General features: G+C 36.1%; 1 protein-coding gene across 3 annotated transcripts in view; it reads left to right on the top strand.

Moving 5' to 3' along the window:
* Nucleotides 1-5,762: 5,762 nt before the first annotated feature.
* The window catches only part of LOC135688288 (segment polarity protein dishevelled homolog DVL-3), a 54,627-nt gene continuing 36,682 nt past the window's right edge, over nucleotides 5,763-23,707 (top strand). The window contains exons 1-3 of one of the 3 annotated variants that reach the window (XM_065205069.2): nucleotides 5,763-5,972; nucleotides 12,835-12,904; nucleotides 23,399-23,511. In XM_065205069.2, the coding sequence (XP_065061141.1) occupies nucleotides 5,809-5,972; nucleotides 12,835-12,904; nucleotides 23,399-23,511 (347 nt within the window). In that variant the 5' untranslated portion in view covers nucleotides 5,763-5,808. Of the gene's footprint in view, nucleotides 5,973-12,834; nucleotides 12,905-18,225; nucleotides 22,093-23,398; nucleotides 23,512-23,707 lie in introns of those variants that run through there. The other 2 variants (XM_065205070.2, XM_065205072.2) reach the window with 2 other exon arrangements.

Raw genomic sequence — 23,707 nt, 5'->3', positions numbered from 1 at the left:
CAATTGTCTATTCTATATACAGATACGCTTGAAGAAGCTTAAGCTAATATCACTTTAAAAGTAAAACAATTGCCAAATGGATATGAATTAAGGAATTTTCTGTTAAGACAAGCAATTCTTCTTTGGGTTCAAACAACAATTGCCTAATGGTTTATCTAAGAGGCATACAAAATTCAGAAATGAAGATGAATTTCACTGCTTGCATTTAAAAGTGTCTGACAATAACACCTTTGTAAAACCAGCTCTTAACTTCCTCACCAAATCTACAAATATTTTTCTGTCTTACTGTCAATGAAAATTGATAGTTACGCATAATGGGGAGACGTTTTCTAGCATAAATCTTCTTCCATGCTAAGTCTTCTCATTTTTCATTGGACCTAAAAGAAATTTTCAACTCTTACATCTTCTCCGAACTCATTATACACATGATTAGTTCAGAATAATCGTTTTCAGCAAAGTACCTATTCAATTAGATATTGCAATAAAGTATATAGACTGTTAATTTTATGATTTGTTAAGCCCTATACAGCAGGCTATGAATAAATCATATGGATTAAGGATCAAAGAAATTGGTTGGCCAGGCCTAGCTTATTTAATTGTTTTTTGTTTAATAAGTCATATCAAAGAAAGAGTCAAGGATCCCATTGGATTCGTTTGAACTTTAACAATAATAAAATTGCCAGTAACAATGGTGTAATTGCCTGATAAACTAGAGTACTGAATTACCTAGCTGGTAGTGTATTAAATGATTAGATAATGGCAATGTATTTAGGGATATCATAACTATGTATAGCTTTATAGACTAAACTAGGAGCTTTATCTATAATTTACTTTCGAATTCATTTTCAGCGGCCTTTCCATTCTTGATTTGATTGCGCTGAATCATGGGCTCCGACACATGGTTGTAAAGTTGGTGTCCAAGAGAAATATTTAACACCCGCAGCAAAAAAATTTAAAAAAGCTTGTTTGCCTTGCAAAAAAGGGGCTATGGCCCCCGGCCTTCTTTCGTCAGATGTCCTGTGAATAGAAAATTTGAAGAAAGGAGATTCTGCTATCAACAACTATCATAGCTTTACAATACTGTACAAAATACTGCGGATTTTTACCATTCATTGCAAAAATAGCTTTTTTGCGATGGTCCTAAAATACAAGCCAAGAGCCAAGTCATCCAATGATTTTCAAATATTCTTTATTTTGTACCTACAGTAAGTGATTTGGGTAATTTCGATAAATAATTTCTGCAAACACCTACACAGATATAGCTAAAAGACTCGTTGTAGAAGTTGTAGAAGCCAAGAGGTTTTGGTGAAGGCCTTCTGTAAGGGTATTTTGATCAAAGAAATATTAGTGTACAGAAATGAAATCATTAGATGAAAGTGAAGCTAGAATAAAAGGATGCTTAGATAAAGGTGAGGCTAGAATAAAAGGATGCTTTTTAAACGCAGTTTTAACGAGAAAAAATTACTTGAAATTTCAATTCATCGATTCCAGTAATTTTGTATAATTTATGGCTACTTCACATTGAGAGGTAACAACAATGTAGAGAAATCCTAAGATATTTCATTCAACTGTCTAATCGTGAATGCCATGATATATGAAATATATTGTATGAAAAGTAATTTTTTAGTATAATCGAGAGTTGTGGGTTGTCACTTAAAGCTACACTGGGTCAAAGATTTAGTTTTAATGCGTTCATGTTGTCAAAATACAGTTGGAACTAACCTTATTTAAAGCATTTTAGTCGCAACTGCTATAGATCTCATTTCGCTCGAAGAAAAAGGTGAGGTCGTGGTCATGTCCTAAGAACCATATAGCTGGCAGAGCAGACAGATTAATCAAAAGAGAGATTAATTCAAAGGGCAAGGATCCCTGCCAAATAGAAAAGCTGGAGTTCATATGTTTGGGTTTCAGAAAAATATGGTTATTGTTTTATAAAGTCTGGTGCGTATAATGTACTCATGTCCCATCACACAATATACTCATTTCCAACCTTCGTAGTTCAAGTATACCAGCACTATCGTTAAAGATGTTTAGCAAGGCAAATGAACTGAACTGCTTGCTTTTCATCCCAAGGCATTAGCTTGGACACAATTTTAAAAAACCTTTTTATAACGTGTTCATATAGTAGCAATTTCAAATTGTTTCTTACTTCGAGATATTCTGTTACAAATTACACAGTAACAGACACAGTGGGGTGTGGAGCAAACTCTCCAATAACTCAGATTACATCACGAACTATAAGTTAAGGGCCCAATTAGGCATGATAGTTTACAGACTGCCAAATGTCAGTTGTTTTGTCAGTCTTAAAACTCTGTTTGCAGTGCAAAAAAGTGGAGATGCCGTAGCAATCACCCTGCCCCAGTTTTACTGGTTTTGCCAAACTCAATTCCCTGAACGAGATAAAAAGTTCAGTCAGTTCCAAGCAATTCTTCGAAAGACTAAACCTGTACTCCATAAAAAAGATTGTTGCTTTGGACTAATACTGGTTGGTTGGTACTCTTTGTAACACAGCTGATTAGACCTTTCAAAAATGTTTAATCTCTGGATCGGCAGCGATTTCGAAACAGTTTCAATACTCGAGGAATCTTGTGAATATATCAACTGACTTAAGGGTACGAAAGAAAATTTCAAAAATGGACAAAAATGCCCTGTTTAGAGTTGTAAGCAAGCACTCTCCCTTCACAGTTTTGGGCAATATCTTGCTCAGTTGTAAATAAGTGTTTGCCATTTATAGATAATATATTATTAGATACTTTTTAAAGAAGGGTTTTATGATATCAAACTGTAATTAGATTATTATTTTGTCTTATATAGGATAGCGATATAAATTTATTTTTTAGAGCATAACGATTTTTCAGTGAAGGGCTCCTTGAAAATCAGCATTGCTGAAAGGCGACACACTCAAAACATATGAAATGAAACGGAGTAGGAGGATGAGGGCGTTCAGCTCTAAACTGTGATGTAGGTCCAGTTCAGGATTCTGGGACATGCAGAGCCAACATAAGGTCTTGAATGTTATTAAAAAAGCTAGCCTAGTATGAGAGATTAATTGGTGATTTTTGGACTTTGCAGCCACGGCTGACAACAAGGACTTGAAACGCCTTCGATTGACAATATGATTTTAATGGAAATGTACTTGATAAGCCCTCAGCTGATAGATCCAAATAACATTTGCATTTAATGAAGGACATTTAACGATTCGGTAATAATTGAAAACAACCTACTTTCAATGCTTTGTAAGTGATGTGTTTTTGCCTTCAGTAAACGAAAAAATTATTCCTTGATATTACATTAATCCTATTATGGTCGCACCCTTGTCATATCTGACTTGTTAGACCAATATCAAAAAAAGACGAGTATAAATAAGCTTAATATCTAGAAGCATAACATGATTTAGTGAAATATATAAAGAGCAGTGTGGTCGATGTAGGGGCGTATCTGAAAGGGAGTGTAGGCGGTGTGAACTTCCCCGCCTCATTGTTACATAAGTCGGTTTTTAAAATTTTCAGTTGGTTTTGGAAAGTTTCAGTTGGTCTGAAAATCTTTAGTTGGTAGATAAAACATCAGACGACAGGTATCGTTAGAATTTAGTTAGCTATGTAAGTACTCGGGGAGGGAGGGGGGGGGGGTGATAGGGTGTCACACCACCCAATCTTTGAAATCCTTTGAATTAGTCGGACATTTGAGTGTAAACGGAAAATTTAAGTTAGAAAAAATAACATAACGCTTATGCTGAGAGTTTTCACAGTACGGAAAGGAAAGAAAGGTCCTGTAAGTAAAGGTTTTGAAAACTACAGTTAGCTTATTGTCAGTCGGAAGTTTCGTATCCTTTACCCTCCTCAAAATTTCCGTCAATTTACGTCCCTGAGCTTAGGCGTCTTCATAGTATGTCTACGTCGATAATTTCTACTTTACACGACCTACCAGCCTTTAGCTTAGAATGTTAAGGTACTCCTCTTGGTCGATGTCAGGCTCTTATAATAAAGAAAGACAAAGGTTTTTAAACATGCGGACTTTTTTCCTTTCTACAAAAATGATATCCAATCAAGCAAGTTTTGTAATAAAAAAACCTGCTGGTAGGCAAAGTATTTGAAATGTCATCTGATCCCCTAGCTAGATCGTATGACAAGCAAACAAGCAAGGGGCAGGAAGTCGATACCCCCTCCCTCAAGGAAGGCTCTTTTACTGACAACATGACTATAGTTGCTAGCTAAGAGGAGGGGGGGGGGCAACTTGCCTTGGTGAAGCAGTTGATTAAGGCTGGATCACAGTAGATATATCGAAAACCCATTTCACTTTTTCACCATTCTTTTACCTGCTGGTTAACGATGTTAGAATTGAATCAAGAATCTCCATAAACACTTTATCTTGAAAATTACCGGACGAGTAAAGTTTATAGGACCTGATTATAATGAAGTGACGTTATAGTACCCAGGACTTTTGAAGTAAATTTTATGACGCTATGTCAACATCGGTTCTGTGTAATATCTACAGCCCCTAAACCTTGATTTGAAGTATACTTCTAAAATCAAAGGCTACCTTGAGGCTACTCTGTGAATAGACCAGTTGTTTGATTATCACACAAACAAGTATATCCTGGTTTTTATCTCATTCAAAATCCTTGCATTGTGTTACCTTGGAAGTATTGTTGAAAATCTGAGTACCTGCCAACTCAAACAGATAATTCCAGTTTTGATATACTCTTTTATGTAACCAGATATATATTAACTTGGGCTAATTTCTCTATTTGGGACTTGACAAGTAATTTGCAGCATATTTCTCTGATTTTGTGGGTTCATTCCCATATTTCTTCTTGAAATTCGTAAAAGCATTGTTTCGTTCAATTTCGAAGGTCAAGTAGAGTGCCAAGGGTAAATGAGTTTCTAATTAACAAAAAGAAAAAGAGAGGGCTATAATATGGAAGATATTTCTCCTCTTCCTTGTCATTCATTCATTCTTGCAGTTTCATGTAATGCAGTTTCATGCTCTTGTGCCCACAGCTCAAGCAGAGGCGCAAAGATCAAGGATAAAGCTAGAAGGAAGCAAGAACTTTAGTAAAGCCTGTAATTCTTATATTTCTTCCCCTGTCACGTTGACATATTCACCTCTATTTACTCTAAGAGAACACATCCAAAAAAACATATACACTCTATTTTGAAAAAAGCTATTGTTTGTTCGTGTTAAAAAGAGAGAGCAACGTTTATCAGCTAATAAACTGTACCTCTTGAAATGAAATGCAAAACTGTTGTCCAATACTCTAAGAAAAAACTTTTAGAATGAAAGTTAATGTTGAAGAACGAACAAGTCATTAAGAATATCCGAGCCCCAAATTATTTAAAAACAAAAAAAACATCAAGCCTCGGCAAAAGTGGTTTATTTATAAAAAAATATGTTTGGGTTTTTAGCGCATTTGAGAATGCTGCCTTAGAATGCTGCTTTCTAAAAATTTCAGAATGGATCAAAGATACTAAAAAAGGCGTTTCCCACGTTGTTCGAGAGTCTGCAGGGTGTGGTCGAGAACGTTTTTTGTCCACCTCAGTTTTTCGGGCTGGCAAAACCACTGCTCGTTGCAACTTGTAAGGTGTTACATTTCACGTTATCTTATGCTACCTTCTGCTTTTCTAAATATACCTTAGTAAAAATACCCGTAAATATCAAATTTAGTTCCAATGACTGTTTGCAACGGCTTTGGAAACCATTGCTCGTGCCGCTCTTGCGAAGGCGCTTTAATTCCACCCTCAGCAATATGACAAACAATGCCAACCGCACATAATTTGGAGGTTGTGTCTTTGATCTTGATGAGAAGGGATGGCTGATGAAACGAAAATAATTTATCACATAGATGACGAAGAGACGCCTTATTTAGTCAAGATACCTAAACCATCTGATCAAGTAACTTTAGGGGATTTCAAAAATGTACTCAATCGACCTAATTACAAGTTTTTCTTCAAGTCTATGGATGATGATTTCGGGTGAGTATGGCCTAATCTTATTGCCTTTCGGCGTCCGCCGCGAAGCTCTCTTTGCACAGAGTTGCTTTGTTGTATGACCTTGCTTCTATGCCTAAAATCATCGTGCCTGAATTGAAAGTTAACAAATATTGTGCTAGGAGTATTCGCTTTTATTGCAAATGATTTGATCGGTCGAATGGAAGTAAGGTTTACCATAATAACGGCTTGGAAATTATTAGGTTGTCGAGTCAAAATCAAATGATTTGGAAATCACAGCAAGAGAGGAAGGAAGGTTCTGACTTAATTCCGGTAGAATAAGCACAAAAATCACGCTTTATTGCATTTATGCGCATTTATAGATTCATTTAAACACGAATTGTATTATTTTTATACATGCAGTCATTTGCTGCCGGTGATCAACAAGTCAGGAATATTTATGTTGTCATAGACTAGACTCCAATCCACTTTGTTTACAGTTCGAATTTCTCGAAGATTCACCTAAGAAAAACGCTTAGAAATTTAATTTGTCTGGATATTAAGGTATTTCGATAAAAATTGTCCATTTCGGAATATTTTCAGCCATGAGTATTCAGATATTTCCCGCGAAGGCTTGTCTACAATGTGCTATCAAAATCGAGGTCATCTAGCCAAAGAATATGCTCAAAGCTGTGTCGTTACAGCAAAGAGTGATGGTTTACCAATTTGTAAAGAATGTTTATAGTTTATCGTTTGGCATGAATGGATGATACAGAGTTCTTAGCTGTCCGACTCGTTCATAGGAATATCTAACGAGTGAGCCTATTCCTTCATTTGACTAAAAACTCCAGGTGCACAGCGTGATTTTATGAGATGCCCTCCTTCCCTTTGAAACGCACTAGCAAGACGGTTTCCTTCGCAAAATCTAATGTCAGACTTGAACATTAGTATTTGCCCCTTGAAGTACAGACTTTTTCTCGCTATCTCCATTTTTCTTCAATCTTTAAAACTTCATTGTAGTGGAATTTTTGTTGCCACGATTAAAACAAAGGACGCCCGTAGGTATTTCATGTTTGGGTCGATATTGCCGTTCTGTTTTAGCACAAACCTACAAAATTAATTATGTCATCGGTGTTGTGTTTGCTATTTATTTTGTTAGGAGCGACCCGATCTAATTTAGTAGTTAAGAAAGCCCGCATTGCGGTTTAATGTATATCAGTACAAAACATGATTCATAATCTTCTCTGAAACACTTGAAGGATTAGGACCTTTTAACTTTGAGAATGATTTCAGCCTTCAAGGTAACCTATGGGAATATTTTAGGAGCCTTATGTGAAACCTCAAATCGCTCGTAGGTGTATATCGAGTGGTTTGGATTTGTTCAAAGAACAATAGAAAATCAGTTTTCAAATGTGTTTTCCTTTGTCTGTGTTGAGCTTCTGCAGCACAGAAGTTTCAAAGATCTTGGAGTAAAAGGCAGCAGATTTTAATGCTCATTCAATGGCATAAACCCATAACGAAGGATTTTATTTATAATTGCCCTTTTTTCTAGCACTGATGAACTTAACAGTTGCTTTTCCATTTAGAGACAGTGCTAGAAAGAATCTAAGGGTTTAACAATTTTTCAAACTGTCTTATAAGAACCTAAAATCTTTACAAAATCCATAGTCCTAAGTTAAATTTCATTATAGAATTGATTTACCTATAAAAAATTGTATGTTGTTTGTATAGAAGCTCCAATTTAGAACCTGTAGTCTAATGTTCATGGGCATTGTGTTATGAGCCAGATACTTTGTCATGATCTTATGGACAGGGAAGTCAAAAAGTCCCCAAAAGGAGAAACATTGGATGTTGTTTATCCATATCTCTATAACCTCATATCTCTAGCAATATGTTTATCAAAATTGAATAGGCAAGAAGGTTTCTTTGTCACTCTGTGCTTAAGTAGACCTCCTGATATTTATGTAGGCCAGTAAGTTTGCATTATAGAATAAATTGTACAAAATGGATTTACATGATACCTGAAGAATTTTTTACTTTCTGAACTCCAAAAGCCAAAATTGTCAATTATTACAAGAAATTGTTTATCCACTTGATCATACAAAGCTAAAATTTGGGCCAGCTGTCACATTTGAGTTAATCATTGTCCAATAAATGATTTTATAATCTTTATAGATTATACAAAAATTCTCAAAATTGTTCGCATTTTAACCATTGAACAATGCTATTTTCTTGCACCAGATTTCAAATATCAAAATCTTTCATTCATTTTTATGTTATTCATATTTCAAATACCAAAGTTCATGGCTTTTGAGATTTATCATTACTCTAGATAAAAAACAGTAGAAATTTTGTCCCCATTCTTATGATACCAGAAAGATAATCCCTACTTTTTTGATTATTTCTTTTTAACTGCTATCCTAGGCTATAACTTGGAAATTACTTTTTCCTGATATATGCAACCTTTCCTGATTACATATTTGTTCAATGCAAAGTCCAAAGAAACTGCTTCTTCCCAGTTATATTCTTGAAATGACGATAGTTCAACTGTTAAAAAGGATGCACAAAAAATGCGTCAATGTTTGCTTTACATTGAACTCCTGAATTTTTTGCATTATCAGAGTCACTCCAATTTCTTCTAGTTTTTACAATTTTCTTAATTTTACAAGTATGTTCCTCTGTGTTATGATAACTCAGATCAGTTATAAGTATCTGAGTGAAATTCTGAGTGAAACAAAATAATTTCTTTGGGTTATCTATAAAACTACAAGAGGTACTCATTCTATTTTGATATTTTAAATATAATTTTGTGATTGAGAAGATATATTATCCTTTGTAAAAAATGGCTTGCCACTAATATTATTCTCTTTGGTATTTTCCCTAAAAATTTGCTTTCCTGGGTGAAACAAGCTTCATGGAAGTGATTCTTCCACTTTTCAGGCACTTTTTCAGCAATTAGCTGTATATTATGAAAAACAACTATGTTTTTAATGCTATTGATTATTAACCAAATTTTAAATTCCTGAAACAATCTCATTGAAAGTTAAATGGCTTATGGTTGCTGAAAAAGCATGTTCTTACTGAAAAATAAGGATGGATGTGGCAGGCCTGGCCGTTTGTATTTTTATAGGTGAGCTGTGAATCGCTCCCCTCATTTGCTGAGAAGAGCTAAATCAGTAACACATAGAATGTACTTTAAAGACAATCGACAGATAACTTAAGCCCCTTTAGTATCTGTTGGTTGCCTTTATTAGCCTCAGTCAGGAGTATGCTGTTTTACTTTATTCAATTTGCATTTGCTTTAACCATGAATCAGGCACCCCCTTTACTTGAAGTATTTAAAAGAACAGACTCTTTCAGTTTCATGTAAAGCTGACACAACACAAAAACAACAATTCTCTTGACAAACAATCTTTTTGTTGTGCAGAATTTGAAAATGGCTTTGAAAAACAAATTTTGAAACAAACTTAAGTTATTCGTCTAGCACTCTGCAGAGTATAAAACGTCAGAAGATAGATGGAAAACTCTACGACAAAATACCCAGTTTTGGATCGAAATAGGCCAATCAGAAAACGCAAGCACATGACTGTTGAGGTCGTCCAATCAGTGCCGCTTTCCTATTGAAAATGTTACCAACGGAGTCCTAAGGTGAAAACGAACTCTTTCTGTCTACACAAAAGCGGTCGGTCATGTTTATATAGTAGATATGTTCACAAACTGCTAGATGGAACGATGATCAGGCTTTCCCAATAATGCAAAACATGTCGCCGTTATAGTTTTCACCCAATCTGGGTTTTTCAGTAAATGCCGCTGTATAATGGAATTCCATGTTTTGGTTGTCGTTTTTTATCTGCAAGACATAGTACCCTGTTCTCTTTGAGGCATAGTTTTGTTTCCATTGCTTGAAGGGACTTGCTGTTTTATTATATCCCCCAATCTACAATTCCTACCAATTTCTTCGACTTTCCTTTCAAAAACATGCCTGTTTTCTTAACATTGAAAGGTTCTAATCGCTACAAACATACCTTTCGCTTAACTATCCTTTTCCAAATAGATCGAGGTTAATGCCTATCATAACAAAAACCGCCCAACAAGCAAAGAGTTATTTGCAAAAAATGCAATGACGGGAAAAATTGCTGTTACAAAAATAAACCAATTAACCCTTGTAAGTTTTCAGGATTCTCTGAATAGGAAAAGGGCAAATGAATGAAAATTTTAGGGGAGCGATTCTCCCTTCATGTTCTGTTTACGAGAGCAATTCATAGCTCGCCTCAGATTGCGAGGGGAGCGTGGAGGCGAGCGCGAGCTATCGCTCGCCTCAAACGGCCAGGCCTGATGTGGATGTGGAAAATTAATGGTTGCAGCAAATGTAAAGTTGCAATAATTAAAAAAATGTTTCTTTCATTTTGAAAATGATTTTCTTTAGGTATCTTGAACATTGGCTAACTTTAGGCATAAGGAATTATTTTACAAATTTTAAGAAGTTCAGAATTTTATATGAATCTCTCTGATTATTACAATTGGCCGGTTTCAAGGGCATTTTATTGAAAAGGGCACTCTGGCCCCCTTGCCCCTCCTATCAAAAGGCATCAGGGTGGTTGCCCTCCTAACCCCCTTCTCTGGCGTCCCTGATTGCACCATAGTTGAATCTAGTATTTGATTTAAGTTTCCAGGATAATATTCAAGTGTATTTGCTTCATCGTAGCCTTATCTTGAACATCGTGCTAATGACATTCAAACATAAAAGATGCTTTCATTTTACAAATGACATTTCTTAGGATAAGCCATATTATTTGATTAAGACAATAAGCAATTGAGTTTTTTAGATAGGCAGATAGCCAGGAAGGACAGCCGGATGTGCTAGAGATAAAAAATTATATTTTATGAACAGCTTTTCAAGACAGAAAATACCTGGCAAATTTTTATTTACCTGCAAAGTTTGATGTTTTTAAGAATAAAGTTAATCTGGTGTTTATATCTAAGTAAAAAAGTTATTTTATGAGATTTATTGATAAAAAATTAAGTCTGTTTTTGGAGACATGATTTTTAGATGCCTTTTCAAGGACATTTCATGATCCCTTTTTATAAATATTTTGTTAAAGTGTTAATAATTTCACGATGAAATTACTCAAAACAGTCAAACTTTTAACTTTGTGTTTTAATGCACTTTGTTGTTTGCAGTTTATGATGGTTCATTGCATTGTTCGACTCAGTTGTTTTTTAAAAACGCTTCCTTAACACTTTAATCCTATGCAGTTTCGGGACTGTGATTACTAGAAACAAATTCAAAAAAGCCTGATGAAAATTCAGGCTAGTGTCTAACCATCTGCTTGTGGTTTTGCCTAGGGCAAAATCTATTTGTTAGGCCTTCAAACGCTGCTCAGATTAAGTAATTCTCTTTGACTTTTATCTTCCACTTCAGGGTTGCAGCTCTAATCCTGTTCTGTGGAAAACAAAATAAGTTTTAAAACCACTCAAGAGAACCACCAACTAATTTTCAATAGAACCGATTTCCTGCTAAGAAACTTGCTCAATATTACCGATTTCTCATTTGTTTACAGTATTATGACAAATTCATTGCCATTTCAAAGTTAATAGAATTCAATACAATTTCCGCTAGAATATTAGTGTATCCTATATTTTTGCGATAAGGCAATATTAAAATATTGATTCTAATGTGTTTATATCACGATGCTGCATTTTATTAAAACTAGATGTACCGATTGGTGTTCCAGAGTGTGGTTTTAAACAGGCTGTTTATGTACAATGATTGAAAATTGTGCTTTATGATCACTTTCGATATCTTTAGATTGAATTATGACGTACACGTTTCTTTGTAACTGCCTTTTCTCCCAATTCTTTCCTAATTTTGACATGGTAGGGACATTTGGAAAGGGACACATTTTAAAATAGATATAAGCCTGTTATCTAACATTGTAATGGATATATCGTTACAGTCTTTCGTATCACAGCTTCAATAAAAAACGACATTGGTTTTGAAAACAATCATAAAAATGAATTTATTCAATGGAAATTCTTTGTTCTTTCTTAGTTTAATGAATATTAGGAAGAAATTTGCCCAAACTCATAAACTCACTCTACATTATGCTATTCAATAGGATTGGTTAGTGGTGCGTCCAAAATGGCTTTCGTTTTTGTTAGGCCATTCATTGCAAATGTTGGCTTTCATTGCAAACAGTCGTGCTTTGTATCGTTATAACGTGCTTCAAATTTAAAAGAAAATAGACAAATTTAATTTATTCACGTTAACTGTTTTTGTGTATGCATTTTGTGCATCAAAATAGCGTGTTGCCGTTTCCAAAATTCTGTAGAATTCCTACTGACAATGTTGATACTGTCGAATGTTCAAAGTCTTGTTGTGGAATGCTCAAATTGTTTCCCCTGGTAAGAAAGCCTTTAACAACGACGAACCTCAACAAACCACGTATTGACAAACCTTTAAAAAGAAAAGTCAAAATATTTAGGCAGCCGAAACTATTACAATACTTCTGTTTAACATTTTTCTTAGCGAATGAACATAGATTGAAAAAAACACTATTCGTCATTTTATGCATGGTTCTAGCTCTACGTACTTAACCTATTTATGAGAATTTTTATCAAGTAAACCTTAATTTATGGTTGTTTTTTTGTTGCATACGAAAAGTAAAAATCCACTATCTTTCTTATTTCATTTTTTTCTCGATCTTTCGTAGGCAAAAAGTTTGCTGAATTATTTTCAGATTCACGAGACAAAATAATTTCCTCTTGTTTTCGAGCTGTCTGTATTCTTCTTGTGTACATTTATACCTTCTGATGTCAGAGTGCTATCATTTTACATTAACATGCCATCTTTTTTTCATTTGTTGCTCACCACTTTATATAACTGTCTCTATATTCATTCTTCTAGTGTTGTCAAAGAGGAAATAATCGATGACGACACACTGCTGCCATGTTTCAACGGGAGAGTGGTCTCTTGGGTAAGATTCCTCTTATGTTGATAGCAATGACATTTTAGACACGCGCAACGTAGCAGTTTGTAGTATAAGAACTTCACTGCGAGGCAGACGAACTGGCAAAAGTCTCTAATAAGGAAGCCACCACCGTCATTACGGCCATGACGTCATGCGCGTGAAAGCATTTATTGTTGCGCATATTCTCTACATGGCCCTGCCATTGATCAGTGGGCCCTACCGAATGGCATGAGTTCGCTCTTTTATCTTCCGAACAAGCTGGGCCTAAAGAAACTCTACCCTCTTTTATCGTTCTTTTATCTTCCCTACAAGCTGGGCCTAAAGGAACTCTACCCTCTTTTATCGCTCTTTTATCTTCCCAACAAGCTGGGCCTAAAGAAACTCTACCCTCTTTTATCGCTCTTTTATCTTCCAAACAAGCTGGGCCTAAAGAAACTCTACCCTCTTTTATCGCTCTTTTATCTTCCCTACAAGCTGGGCCTAAAGAAACTCTACCCCCTTTTATCGCTCTTTTTTCTTCCCAACAAGCTGGGCCTAAAGGAACTCTACCCTCTTTTTTTTCGCTCTTTTATCTTCCCAACAAGCTGGGCCTAAAGGAACTCTACCCCCTTTTATCGCTCTTTTATCTTCCCAACAAGCTGGGCCTAAAGGAACTCTACCCTCTTTTTTTTCGCTCTTTTATCTTCCCAACAAGCTGGGCCTAAAGGAACTCTACCCCCTTTTATCGCTCTTTTATCTTCCCAACAAGCTGGGCCTAAAGGAACTCTACCCTCTTTTTTTTCGCTCTTTTATCTTCCCAACAAGCTGGGCCTAAAGGAACTCTACCCTCTTTTATCGCTCGCTAATCTTCCCTACAAACTGGGCCAAAAGGAACTCTACCCTCTTTTATCGCTCTTTTATCTTCCCTACAAGCTGGGCCTAAAGGAACTCTACCCTCTTTTATCGCTCTTTTATCTTTCCAACAAGCTGGGCCTAAAGGAACTCTACCCTCTTTTATCGCTCTTTTATCTTCCCTACAAGCTGGGCCTAAAGGAACTCTACCCTCTTTTATCGCTCTTTTATCTTCCCAACAAGCTGGGCCTAAAGGAACTCTACCCTCTTTTATCGCTCTTTTATCTTCCCAACAAGCTGGGCCTAAAGGAACTCTACCCTCTTTTATCGCTCTTTTATCTTCCCAACAAGCTGGGCCTAAAGGAACTCTAGCCTCTTTTATCGCTCTTTTATTTTCCCAAACAAGCTGCTTATGGAAGGTGCACCCGTAACGGAAACTGTACCTTGTTTTTAGTCTCTGACACAACGTACCATGCTTTCGTTTTTTCATTAGATTTTGGGATAAAACCCATTCGCAGTTCTGAATATTTGATAAAAACCTGTGTTGTGAAAAATTTCCGATAATCCATCACTTGCTTTGTCGTGAAAACTGTTTTCAGGAAATTTTCTTTTGATGTTCAAGCGCTTTTATATATTTTGAATTAAAGAGCACGTGTTTATGACGTTATAGAACATTCAACCTTGTGAATTTTCCCAGCAGATGGTGATCTCGCCAGAAATGTTTTGTTAAATCTAGAGATCAGTTCTTTTTAGAACCGGACATTTTCCCTTGCATATGGGGGTCTAGGAGTCGAAGAGAAGCCGATAATACAAATCAAACCGAAAGTGGGGAATGAGGACGGTGTGGGGGGCTAGCTAAAACCATCTGAAATTTGCCATACATAGCTTTTTTAAAAGTTTTTTTTACTTTTGCAAGTTCGTCTCGAGATAGAAGACATTCTGAAATCGATGTCGACAATAAGACATCTTGGAAATTGTTCTTTAATTTAAGTTTTTCATTGAATATGTGGTCTATCATGGACTAAAATCATGTAATGTGAAAATTTGCATGCTAGTTTGGGTGCTTTAATTCGAGTTACACGGGTGGGGTTTATTAATGTATTACGCAAATAATTGCTGTTGGCTCAAATAATGTTTGAAAAACCGAGATTACGCTAGCCGAAAATAAAATAGATTGTCTAAGGGAACTGTTCTGTCACCACTTTAGCACTATAAAGAATCTCTCCTTGCTGGCACTCATTTAGAATAGTCGGTCCGCTCTCAGGTCCATAGAGCCAGCTTTGGCCCAGGGGCTATAAACAACATGGGCCCTCGTGCAGGAGAAGTGGCGCAGGGGAAAAACTTTTCGCGCGTCCTTCTTTAGACCTGGGCCCTGGGAATTTACCACGGCTACCCCCTCTCTCGACGGTACTGTTCTTTCTCACCGAGGATTTGTCCCACTTGAAACCAGACATAAGCCCCTAAATTATTTGTTATTTGCAATTCATTGCAAAACAGGTTGTTTTTAATGGGACTATAAACTGTCAAATTTTTCAGTTCACTGAAGGTAAAAGTAAAGTCATCCCTTTAGTCTGAATGTCTTGTTTTTCCATTACGAAAAGGCCGCATTTGCCTTATTTATCTAATGGGATGGGAGGCATCAACCTTAATGCTTCAATGAGATTAGAACTAAGTTAAATTAAGCTGTCGCAGAGAAGACGCCGGTCAAGTTACCGAATTTTAAAGGACCTTGAAAAAATCGTTTATCTTATTTTGCTTGGCTTTATACATTCGTTTTTTACAGGATGAGCAATTTCTAGCTAGCTGGTGTCTGGCTGTTCTCATATTTTCCCCTGCTTTGAAGGTTCTTTATCTGTTTACGATACTTATATTTTCTTGATGGTTTTAAAAGGCCAGTTGTAGTATGCTTTCAACCCTTCTGAAATTTCTGCCAATAGTCTTTTCTTCATTTTATATCGAAATTGTACGAAAAATTGGAGGAATTAAACACACGAAGTATTCAAAAACTTCCTTTCTATTTGTCATTTGCTATTTTATTGTGCTCATAAAAAGTGCTTTCGTGAAAACAAGGCGGAGCCTTTTTAGAGCGTTTTAGTATGTCTTTGTCCTTTTCTGGAATGCTGAATTTTTGTAGGCTGTATCCTCCAACTAAGAAGTCCCTCCCTCTTGTCTAAGCCATCACTCAAGTCCCTCTTTAACCATTTTAAGTTCCATAAGCTAAGATGCTCGATAGATCTTCAAGATATTGAATTTGTGTCAGGAATATTACCAGTAACTAGATTACGAATTTGCTCACTATCCCATAACGTGTTTGATATCGTCAGATATAAAGTATCAAGTATTGGGTAAAAGGCAAGATGAGTATATATGGCCCAATTTGCTTCAGTTTCAAATGTTTCTAATCAAGTACAAAAGCAAAATCAAAGTTTAATCATAGATTTTCAACTTAGGAATGGAATTTTCCAGCCAATCGATGAATCCCTTGCGCATACTATTCATCATCAGAGATCAAAATTGTTATTCTAGAAGCTTAAATTAAACAGATTTCGATAATAGTCACTGTTCTCAAAAAGACTGGATCGAGCTTCTCCAGCCCAGTGTCGATTCCACATTGCAGCGTCCATGTTAGGACCTCACCGTGTTGCTTGAGACAATAGAGCAATCACGTTGGTCGTTTAACTTCATTTTTTATAGCAAAATTCAAAGTAATCGTTGAAACAAGAACTTGCATCATTCCCAAGTGACGTTAAACAATTTTTCCGTGGCATTTGGTTTATGTAAGGGAAAATTTTTCACTCATTTCTCTAGGCCCAATGGTTCTTAGATTATTTAAGAAGTTAACGAATAATGCACAATTAAAAGCACAGCACTATTTTACCCATGGCAGCCCTAGGCTTTAGGCGCGAGAGTTCCCAATATGAAGAGACTCGATCGTGCTTATTTTTTGGGATCAGTAAACATAGTCCCCGTCTGCAACCGTATTCTTTAGGCTGCTACATACTTTGCATTCGGCCAGATTGCCATTGGCTATCCTTGAACTTTCGAGTCTATTTGCAGCTTATAGCCAATATAAATGTATTGCCAGGAGTGTTGTGCCAAGTAGCTGTGAGAGAAAGGTGTTTATTTGGTTACTGTTAAGTTGTAAAATTTCCTGATTATGCAATATGATATATTTGCTCGGTGTAGTGCATATCAGATCAGATCATAAGCCTTGACACTGAAGCAATACATTCAGTACCCACCCAAGATATGTTTTAGTTTCATTGCGGTGAGGGTATGATTATTCTGACCCAGTCTTATGTTTTTATTTTAGTGTGTTTTGATAAAGTGAACCAAAGATAAATTCAGTCTGGGTATATTTTCGATGATTTGACAATAAGACCGCACAAAATGTATAATGGCCTAATAATTAGAAGGCGGTGCTTGCAAAAGACAGCCATTTTAGACTCTAACAGCTTGTGTGGCCAAAAAAATCATTTGTTTAAATCTTAAGTCGCCTTACGGATTTGTAACATAGACCAGAACCTTTCCTCGCTATATTCAACAGGAACTCTTCTCTGCTTTTTAAATCACCTTTCTTCGTCGGAACAGCATATCAAAGTTCCCATCTTTCTTTCCTATTTTTGTCTTATTATAGCTTGACGATTCTGTGTTGATGTGGTAAATGGTGACTTAAGGTTGAACTATTCTTTTGCACAAGGCATCTCGCCTCTTTGTTTGGGTAGTTTTGCAACTTTGCATCAAGGAAGATGGTTGGAATGGAAATAATACATGATACAACAGTTGAAGTAGAGTTGAAATTGAAATTTCAAGGGTTGGAGCAAGTTCGGGATTAGATTGATAATGTTTTCACAAAAACTGAGTATTTGGATTGGTTGCTATTAGAAAAATGATGTTGATCTTCAAGAAATAAATGGAAAATAAGACCTCTAAGATCATGGAACAGCAAGGCAGTTTAGAGTTTTAGGAAGAGGTGGAGTTATTTTAAGCAGATTTTTGGATCCACTCAATCAAGATACTTGAGCTTGTTTCTGATAACGTGTTTATTTGATTGAACGTGTTTAGCTTTTCTGTATTCTTCGAAACGTTTCGTAGTTCACCGAGTACAATGAAAAGGCTACCGTAAATCCTCGAATTGCCCCCCCTCTCGAAAAAGCCCCCCTCGAATAAGCCCCCACCTTAGAACTGCAAATTCTCAATAAGCCCCCCCCCCCCGAATATGTCCCCATTGCTACCGTAAATCCTCGGATTGGACCCCTCCATTTGATGATTTTTGCCATCTGAGGTTGCCTATGGCGTTTTATTGAATTACCACAACAAATTCATCATTTTGGTAGTAATTAATCAAATTCTCATAAAGAAATTCCTACTAAAATAAACGACGTCTTTTAATAATGTCTTCTTAATTTCTACAATGATTTTATAAGCCCCCTCCCCCTCGTATAAGCCCCCATCCAAAGATATCAAAAATAAATAAGCCCCCAGGAAGCTAATTCGAGGATTTACGGTATTTGCTTTAGTCGACTTTTTTATTTCAAATTTTGCAATCTCGTAGGAAATTACCGTATTGGAAGTCCTTTAAATCGATCTAAGCTTTCCATTTAGTTAGACGTGAAGCTTACAAAAGGCCAATAAAAGCTCGTAATGAAAGGCAACCAAAATGAGCAGAAGCTTATTTTATTACTACAGCCCACACAATTTTGCAACCTTTGACATGAATTCTTCTTAATACAAAATTAGAAAGAGTTATTTGCACCAAATGCACACACATGCATAATACACCAAACCACATCACATGTCATCTGCTTCGGTGTATAGAACATCACATGTCATCTGTGTAGAGGATTTTCCTAAATACATCCAGTGAATAATACTCGATTGTTCGCCTCTGCGGATTAGCCGCTTGTAAATATATATTGTTAGAGTGAATAGGATTTCCTTTTTTCTTTATATTTAAAGAAAATTTTGCCTAAATCTCAGCCTCCTCCTGAGGCAGTGTCAAGTATTGACCTCGTTCTTTTGTGGACCATGCCTTACGTCATCACTTCTGTCGATTTAGCTTTCCTCAGGACCAGCCTTCATTGATAAATTGATGAATTGTTCCTACCAAACTGTCAGCTTTTATGCAACAAAATTATTCACAAACCACTAACTTAAAAGTAAGTCTGAACTTGCAACGCCAGTGTTCTGTTTTAATACCTAATCATTATCGTCTTTTGTTTATACGTACAATTTTCCTGAGTCGGCATTAAATCATATCCGCTTCGTTCTTAATCCCGTTTAGTTTGGCACTCAGGCATTGTCAGCCATTTTTTGTCGGTGAATTTGTTCTTTGAAAGTGGGAATTCACAAGGGATACAGGATTGTTTGTTTTCTTTGTTCTAACATTCAACACTCCAGTCTTTCTTTTGTTCTTGTATCCAAATTTCGCCATCTTTAAACTGTTCTTTGCATTTTTCGTCATCCATCTACAACCAGGAAGCAAATTCTGACTTCTTTCTTCAAGTGAATTTCATCGTTTATAACGATCTTTACATAATAGCTTAGTGAATTTCATATTCCTACGCTTCCCAAATTTTGTTGTTCTGGATATATTTAACTTTTTTCCTTTAACCTTATTGCGATACTTGAAAGTTTGAGGACCAGGGGTAAACTGAATGGTAATGCAGCACCCTCTTTTTACCTAGGGCTTTTTTTCTAAAGCCCGGGAAAAATTTTTCAAGACAAGTGGGGCAATAGAGAAACCCTCTTGCCTAAGGCTATTTTTTCAAAGCCTGGAAAAAATTGAGATCATCTGGTCAAAGACCGTAAGGAGAACCAAACCTTATTTTTATTGCTTTTTGAGGAAGCTTCAGAAAATTGTTCGGGGAAAACATGAAAACCTTATCTTGTTTCTGTATTTCTCTTTCAGTCTGTTCTTTCTATTAAACTGGTATGCTTTTTGAAAAGCCAATACTGCAAATCCAAGCGGATAAACTAGCTGTCTAACCAATTTCAACAGGATCTTCTTTTCCGAAAGTCCTTAGACCAATTCTTTCAAATGGAAAAGATTTGAACATGAGGCAATAAATGAGTTAAGGCCGTTTATTGTTGACAACCATAGGAGGTCAAGTCATGCCAAAAGTTTAAGGATTCTGGGATCTGCGGCTCATCCTCTTATTCATATCTGAATGAATTATTTATCAATCCTTCGTATTCTTTGTAAACCACTGCTTGCTCGGAAAAAAGCAAGCGGCGTGTAAGATGTTTCCAGTGGTGTGCTCGGATCATTGTCTCAAACTTTTGCTAGCTGTCCTTGAATACAAAGCAAATGTAGTGAACAGACGCATCGTAAGATATCCAGGTCTTGTTGCTTTCAGCATTTACCAATGTAGCGTTTCTAGCAAATGAGCAGATAAGGTTCATTTCTGATTTAGATTCGATTTTAATGCCTCAGATTCAACCGCTCGGTTTATCTGTGGCTGTGGCCATTAATTGATTGGGAGATTAGACGATGCAGATAAGAACGAGGCTGTTATAATTTGCATAATCAACATGTATGGTAAGTCCCATAAGACCATAGACAGGTGAAGTGCTTATTTGAAAGTGTTGGAAACCCTGCCCAATCGCTTTTGTTTCCTCATTAGGACTTGTTCATTGGCCCATTTTGATAGTATAGGTTATACTGGTAAAGTCTCGTGGTTGTTATTCCTTCACTACGCAACCCTTGGTTTCACCTCGTCTGCATCTGTCCTTTAGAAGCCATGCTCATAGTGTCATGTATATAAGACGTTGTGAAACTACTATGCAGACTTAAGACCGTTGCTAGCATTTACAAAGGTGACAATATTACGTCATTTTGCTCAAGGTGGCAGCCCTTATTCAGCAGTCTTCTTTCCCTTTAATGATAAAGGACCGTGTCTGTTGTTGAATATATCAATGCTGTATGGCTTCAGTATAAAGACATCTTTCAGACCAATTGGGTACAGTAGAACTTATTTTTAGGAAACGGGGCTGGCTAAAAAAAACTTTTCCAATAATTTTTTACAAAGAAGCAAAATCTTCGAGATTTTCTAACAATCTCCTTGACGATTTGTCCTAGCTACTGGCTCCTAAGAGCACTTTTGTAGGCGTCGAGTGTGTGTATCTTTGCTTCACTCTTTAGAGAGTTCAATTATTAATCAATTACCAATGCCAAAGATATTTCTGTACACTTTTTTTTTGTAAAGACATCGAGGTTTCATTTGCCAAAAAGTAAGAACAGCATAAGAACATGACCCAGTAAAAGAAAAAGCAATGTGTTTTTTCAAAATTTATTTTCTTGCTAACAAAGCTACTGAAAATGTCACGCAAAACTGTCATTAAGTGGTCTAGGAAACAACTGATTGTATTTACCTGTAGAAAAATCTTTTTTGAAATAAGAAAACTAAGAACACGCGAGCCTAAATTTATCCAAAATAGTAATATTGAGCCTTGGCAAAAATCATCTGGTTCTCAAAGAAAGAGTGTATATCTACTGCGGAAAATTTTCCTTCTTGAATAAAAGACCTTGTGTTCATCTATAATGCCGTCGGAAGAGGGAGTGATAGTCTTAAGCCCCTAAATAATCGTCAATCTTTGTTTATTTATGTATAATAAACTACTGAAATGGAAGCAACAAATGGATTGCTGTTCCTTGAGACCCCTCCCGTCATTCCATCATTAATCTTTCCTACTTAGTCAATGTACAGCACCGTATACAGTTGCTGTTTGTCTAGTTTCTCCGAGTAATTTGATCTCAGCCATAAAGAAATTACGAGTTTGTTGCCACAGTTTACCTGTAAATGTAAGTTGTATCTATAGACAGTGTATAATAAGTGAGGACTAAGAGTAGAGGCTCAGGGAGCTAGTATTTTGTTTTCCTTATCATTTATTTATGCTATTCGAGTTATATAGACGTAAGACTTGTGGCTTATTCAGACGATGCCTTTGACTATTCAACTCACATTCATGTTATGGAGTAAAGTGAATAGCAAGGTGCACGTGTTTTAAGGCTGTGCGGCTCGTGTCATCAATTGCTTATTGGCATGAGCAACCAACTTTTCTATCAGTTTATCTAATTCAGTTGCTTTAAACGGCGAATTACAGTCCTATCAGAAATTTGCGAGTTACCAGAGCAGGATATAGTCATCATAGTATATTTTTGTCGGTTGTTCATACGCACCTTGAGGAGACATAGGCATGTTGAATTCTGATGGTTTTGCAGCATAATCAATGACTTGGTATTTGAACGAGTAATAAATTAGGAGTCGATTATTGAGTCATCGATGATGGTTGAATCGTTATTCAGCAAAAGTATCACTGCTGGAATACAAAAATTGAGGAAAAGGCTTAGAATCTACCAGGTATTGTGAAGCAGTTAGTTTATGGCTAGCTAGCTGAATTTAACCGCTAAAACTGCCTGAACGAATGGAGAGTTTAGGCCATTCTGGTAGTAGAAATTGATTTGTGATATCATGCTATATTTTAGAGCTTTTTGCAAAATTGTATCTTATTCTTAGTTATACTGCCGTGTGACTGGATTTCTGCCTTATGAATTATTAAAAATCATGTTTTTCTTGGTGTACTGAAAAAAACTATGCCAATGACTGAAAGTCACAGGGCAGAATTGTAATATAGTTTTTACCTTTGTCCGCTGTTTTTTGCATGGAAGTGTCCGTTCTCTTGTGATCCACATTGCAGTGCAATTAGCTTTGGTTTAGCTAAGCATTTTACTAACATTAAATGAATGAAGAAAATATTATTCGGGGTGTCCGTTATTCCGGGTGTCCGTTATTCGGGGGTGTCCATTTTTGGGGTGTCCTTTATTTGAAGATTTCTGTTGGTAAATGATTTCCTGCGTAGCTAAGTAGAATAATAATGCTAATGATAGCAATATCTACACTGGAGAAAATTTTTCAATGCCAAAGATGCTTTTGTCAATAAGGATCCCAACGATGTTTTTTATTCTTGGTTAAGTAGCGGAAAATTAAAGCAAGGAAACAAAACTCTCGTGGACCTATAAGTTTTAACGAGGACAGCTTCCAACTTATTCTTCACGCCAGTGGCGCTTAATAATAATAAGGTAGAAGGGGCGCATGATGATTTCAAGGAGCATAAATAACGAATGTAATCTGTCATGTGAAAAACCTGCTCGAATGCCAACTTGTTTATGGAAAAGTGAGCGAATCTTCTCCTTCAAAATCATAGCAAAGCTTACATGTCACTTCAGTGAGCAAATGAAAGCTATCTGCCCTCAAATAGAATTATTAGTAAACCACAGGGCCATGTGGCTGGAAAGCTCTGATGAGCCCTACTGCTTTAGTCTTGCACAACTATTATTCTCACACTCATTTGTTGATATCAATTCCCTGTTATAGAATCTTCTTTCGTTAGCAGTAGGATCTTATTTCAGTATTTCATTTACACGCAACTAATTGCTTTTGAATAAAATATTTTAGTTTGGCTTTATACTCCTCTCTTGCTTTTTCTTGAACGCACATCTTAAATTTTGAATGGATTTGCACTATTAATTACTGGCCGGGAAGAAAATTATTTGGTAAAAGTAATTGTTTTAATTGTTAATAGTAATCGTATATCAAGAACAAACTTGTGCATTATTTGTCTCTATTCTGTACATATATACACACGATATTTCTCTTTGTATTTTAGGTTGTTCCCCCGGATGACAGTGCTTCAGAACGTGCGTTGTCAGATGGCCATTCAGTCAAGTCAGGGGGTAAAGAGTCAGGGAATCTCTCTGGAAGTGAAAAGGCATCGTCAAAGTATGTTACCATTTAAAGATAATTCAAAGTTTTTCTGATTTTTTTTCGACACCAATGGTTTTCTTTCTCACGAGAAATTTTGAAGCTGATCCTTAAAATACATTTTTAGTTAGAAAGTATTTCGTTTAGGGTATATTTGTTGGAGCTGTCTAGTTTTCATACTGCTCAACCTGATGACGTAATTAGTTTACCATAA

This window comes from Rhopilema esculentum, chromosome 19, assembly GCF_057945365.1.
Source record: "Rhopilema esculentum isolate cy_ngs chromosome 19, ASM5794536v1, whole genome shotgun sequence".
Taxonomy (NCBI): Eukaryota; Metazoa; Cnidaria; class Scyphozoa; order Rhizostomeae; family Rhizostomatidae; genus Rhopilema; species Rhopilema esculentum.
This window is presented reverse-complemented; position numbering and strand designations above follow the sequence as displayed.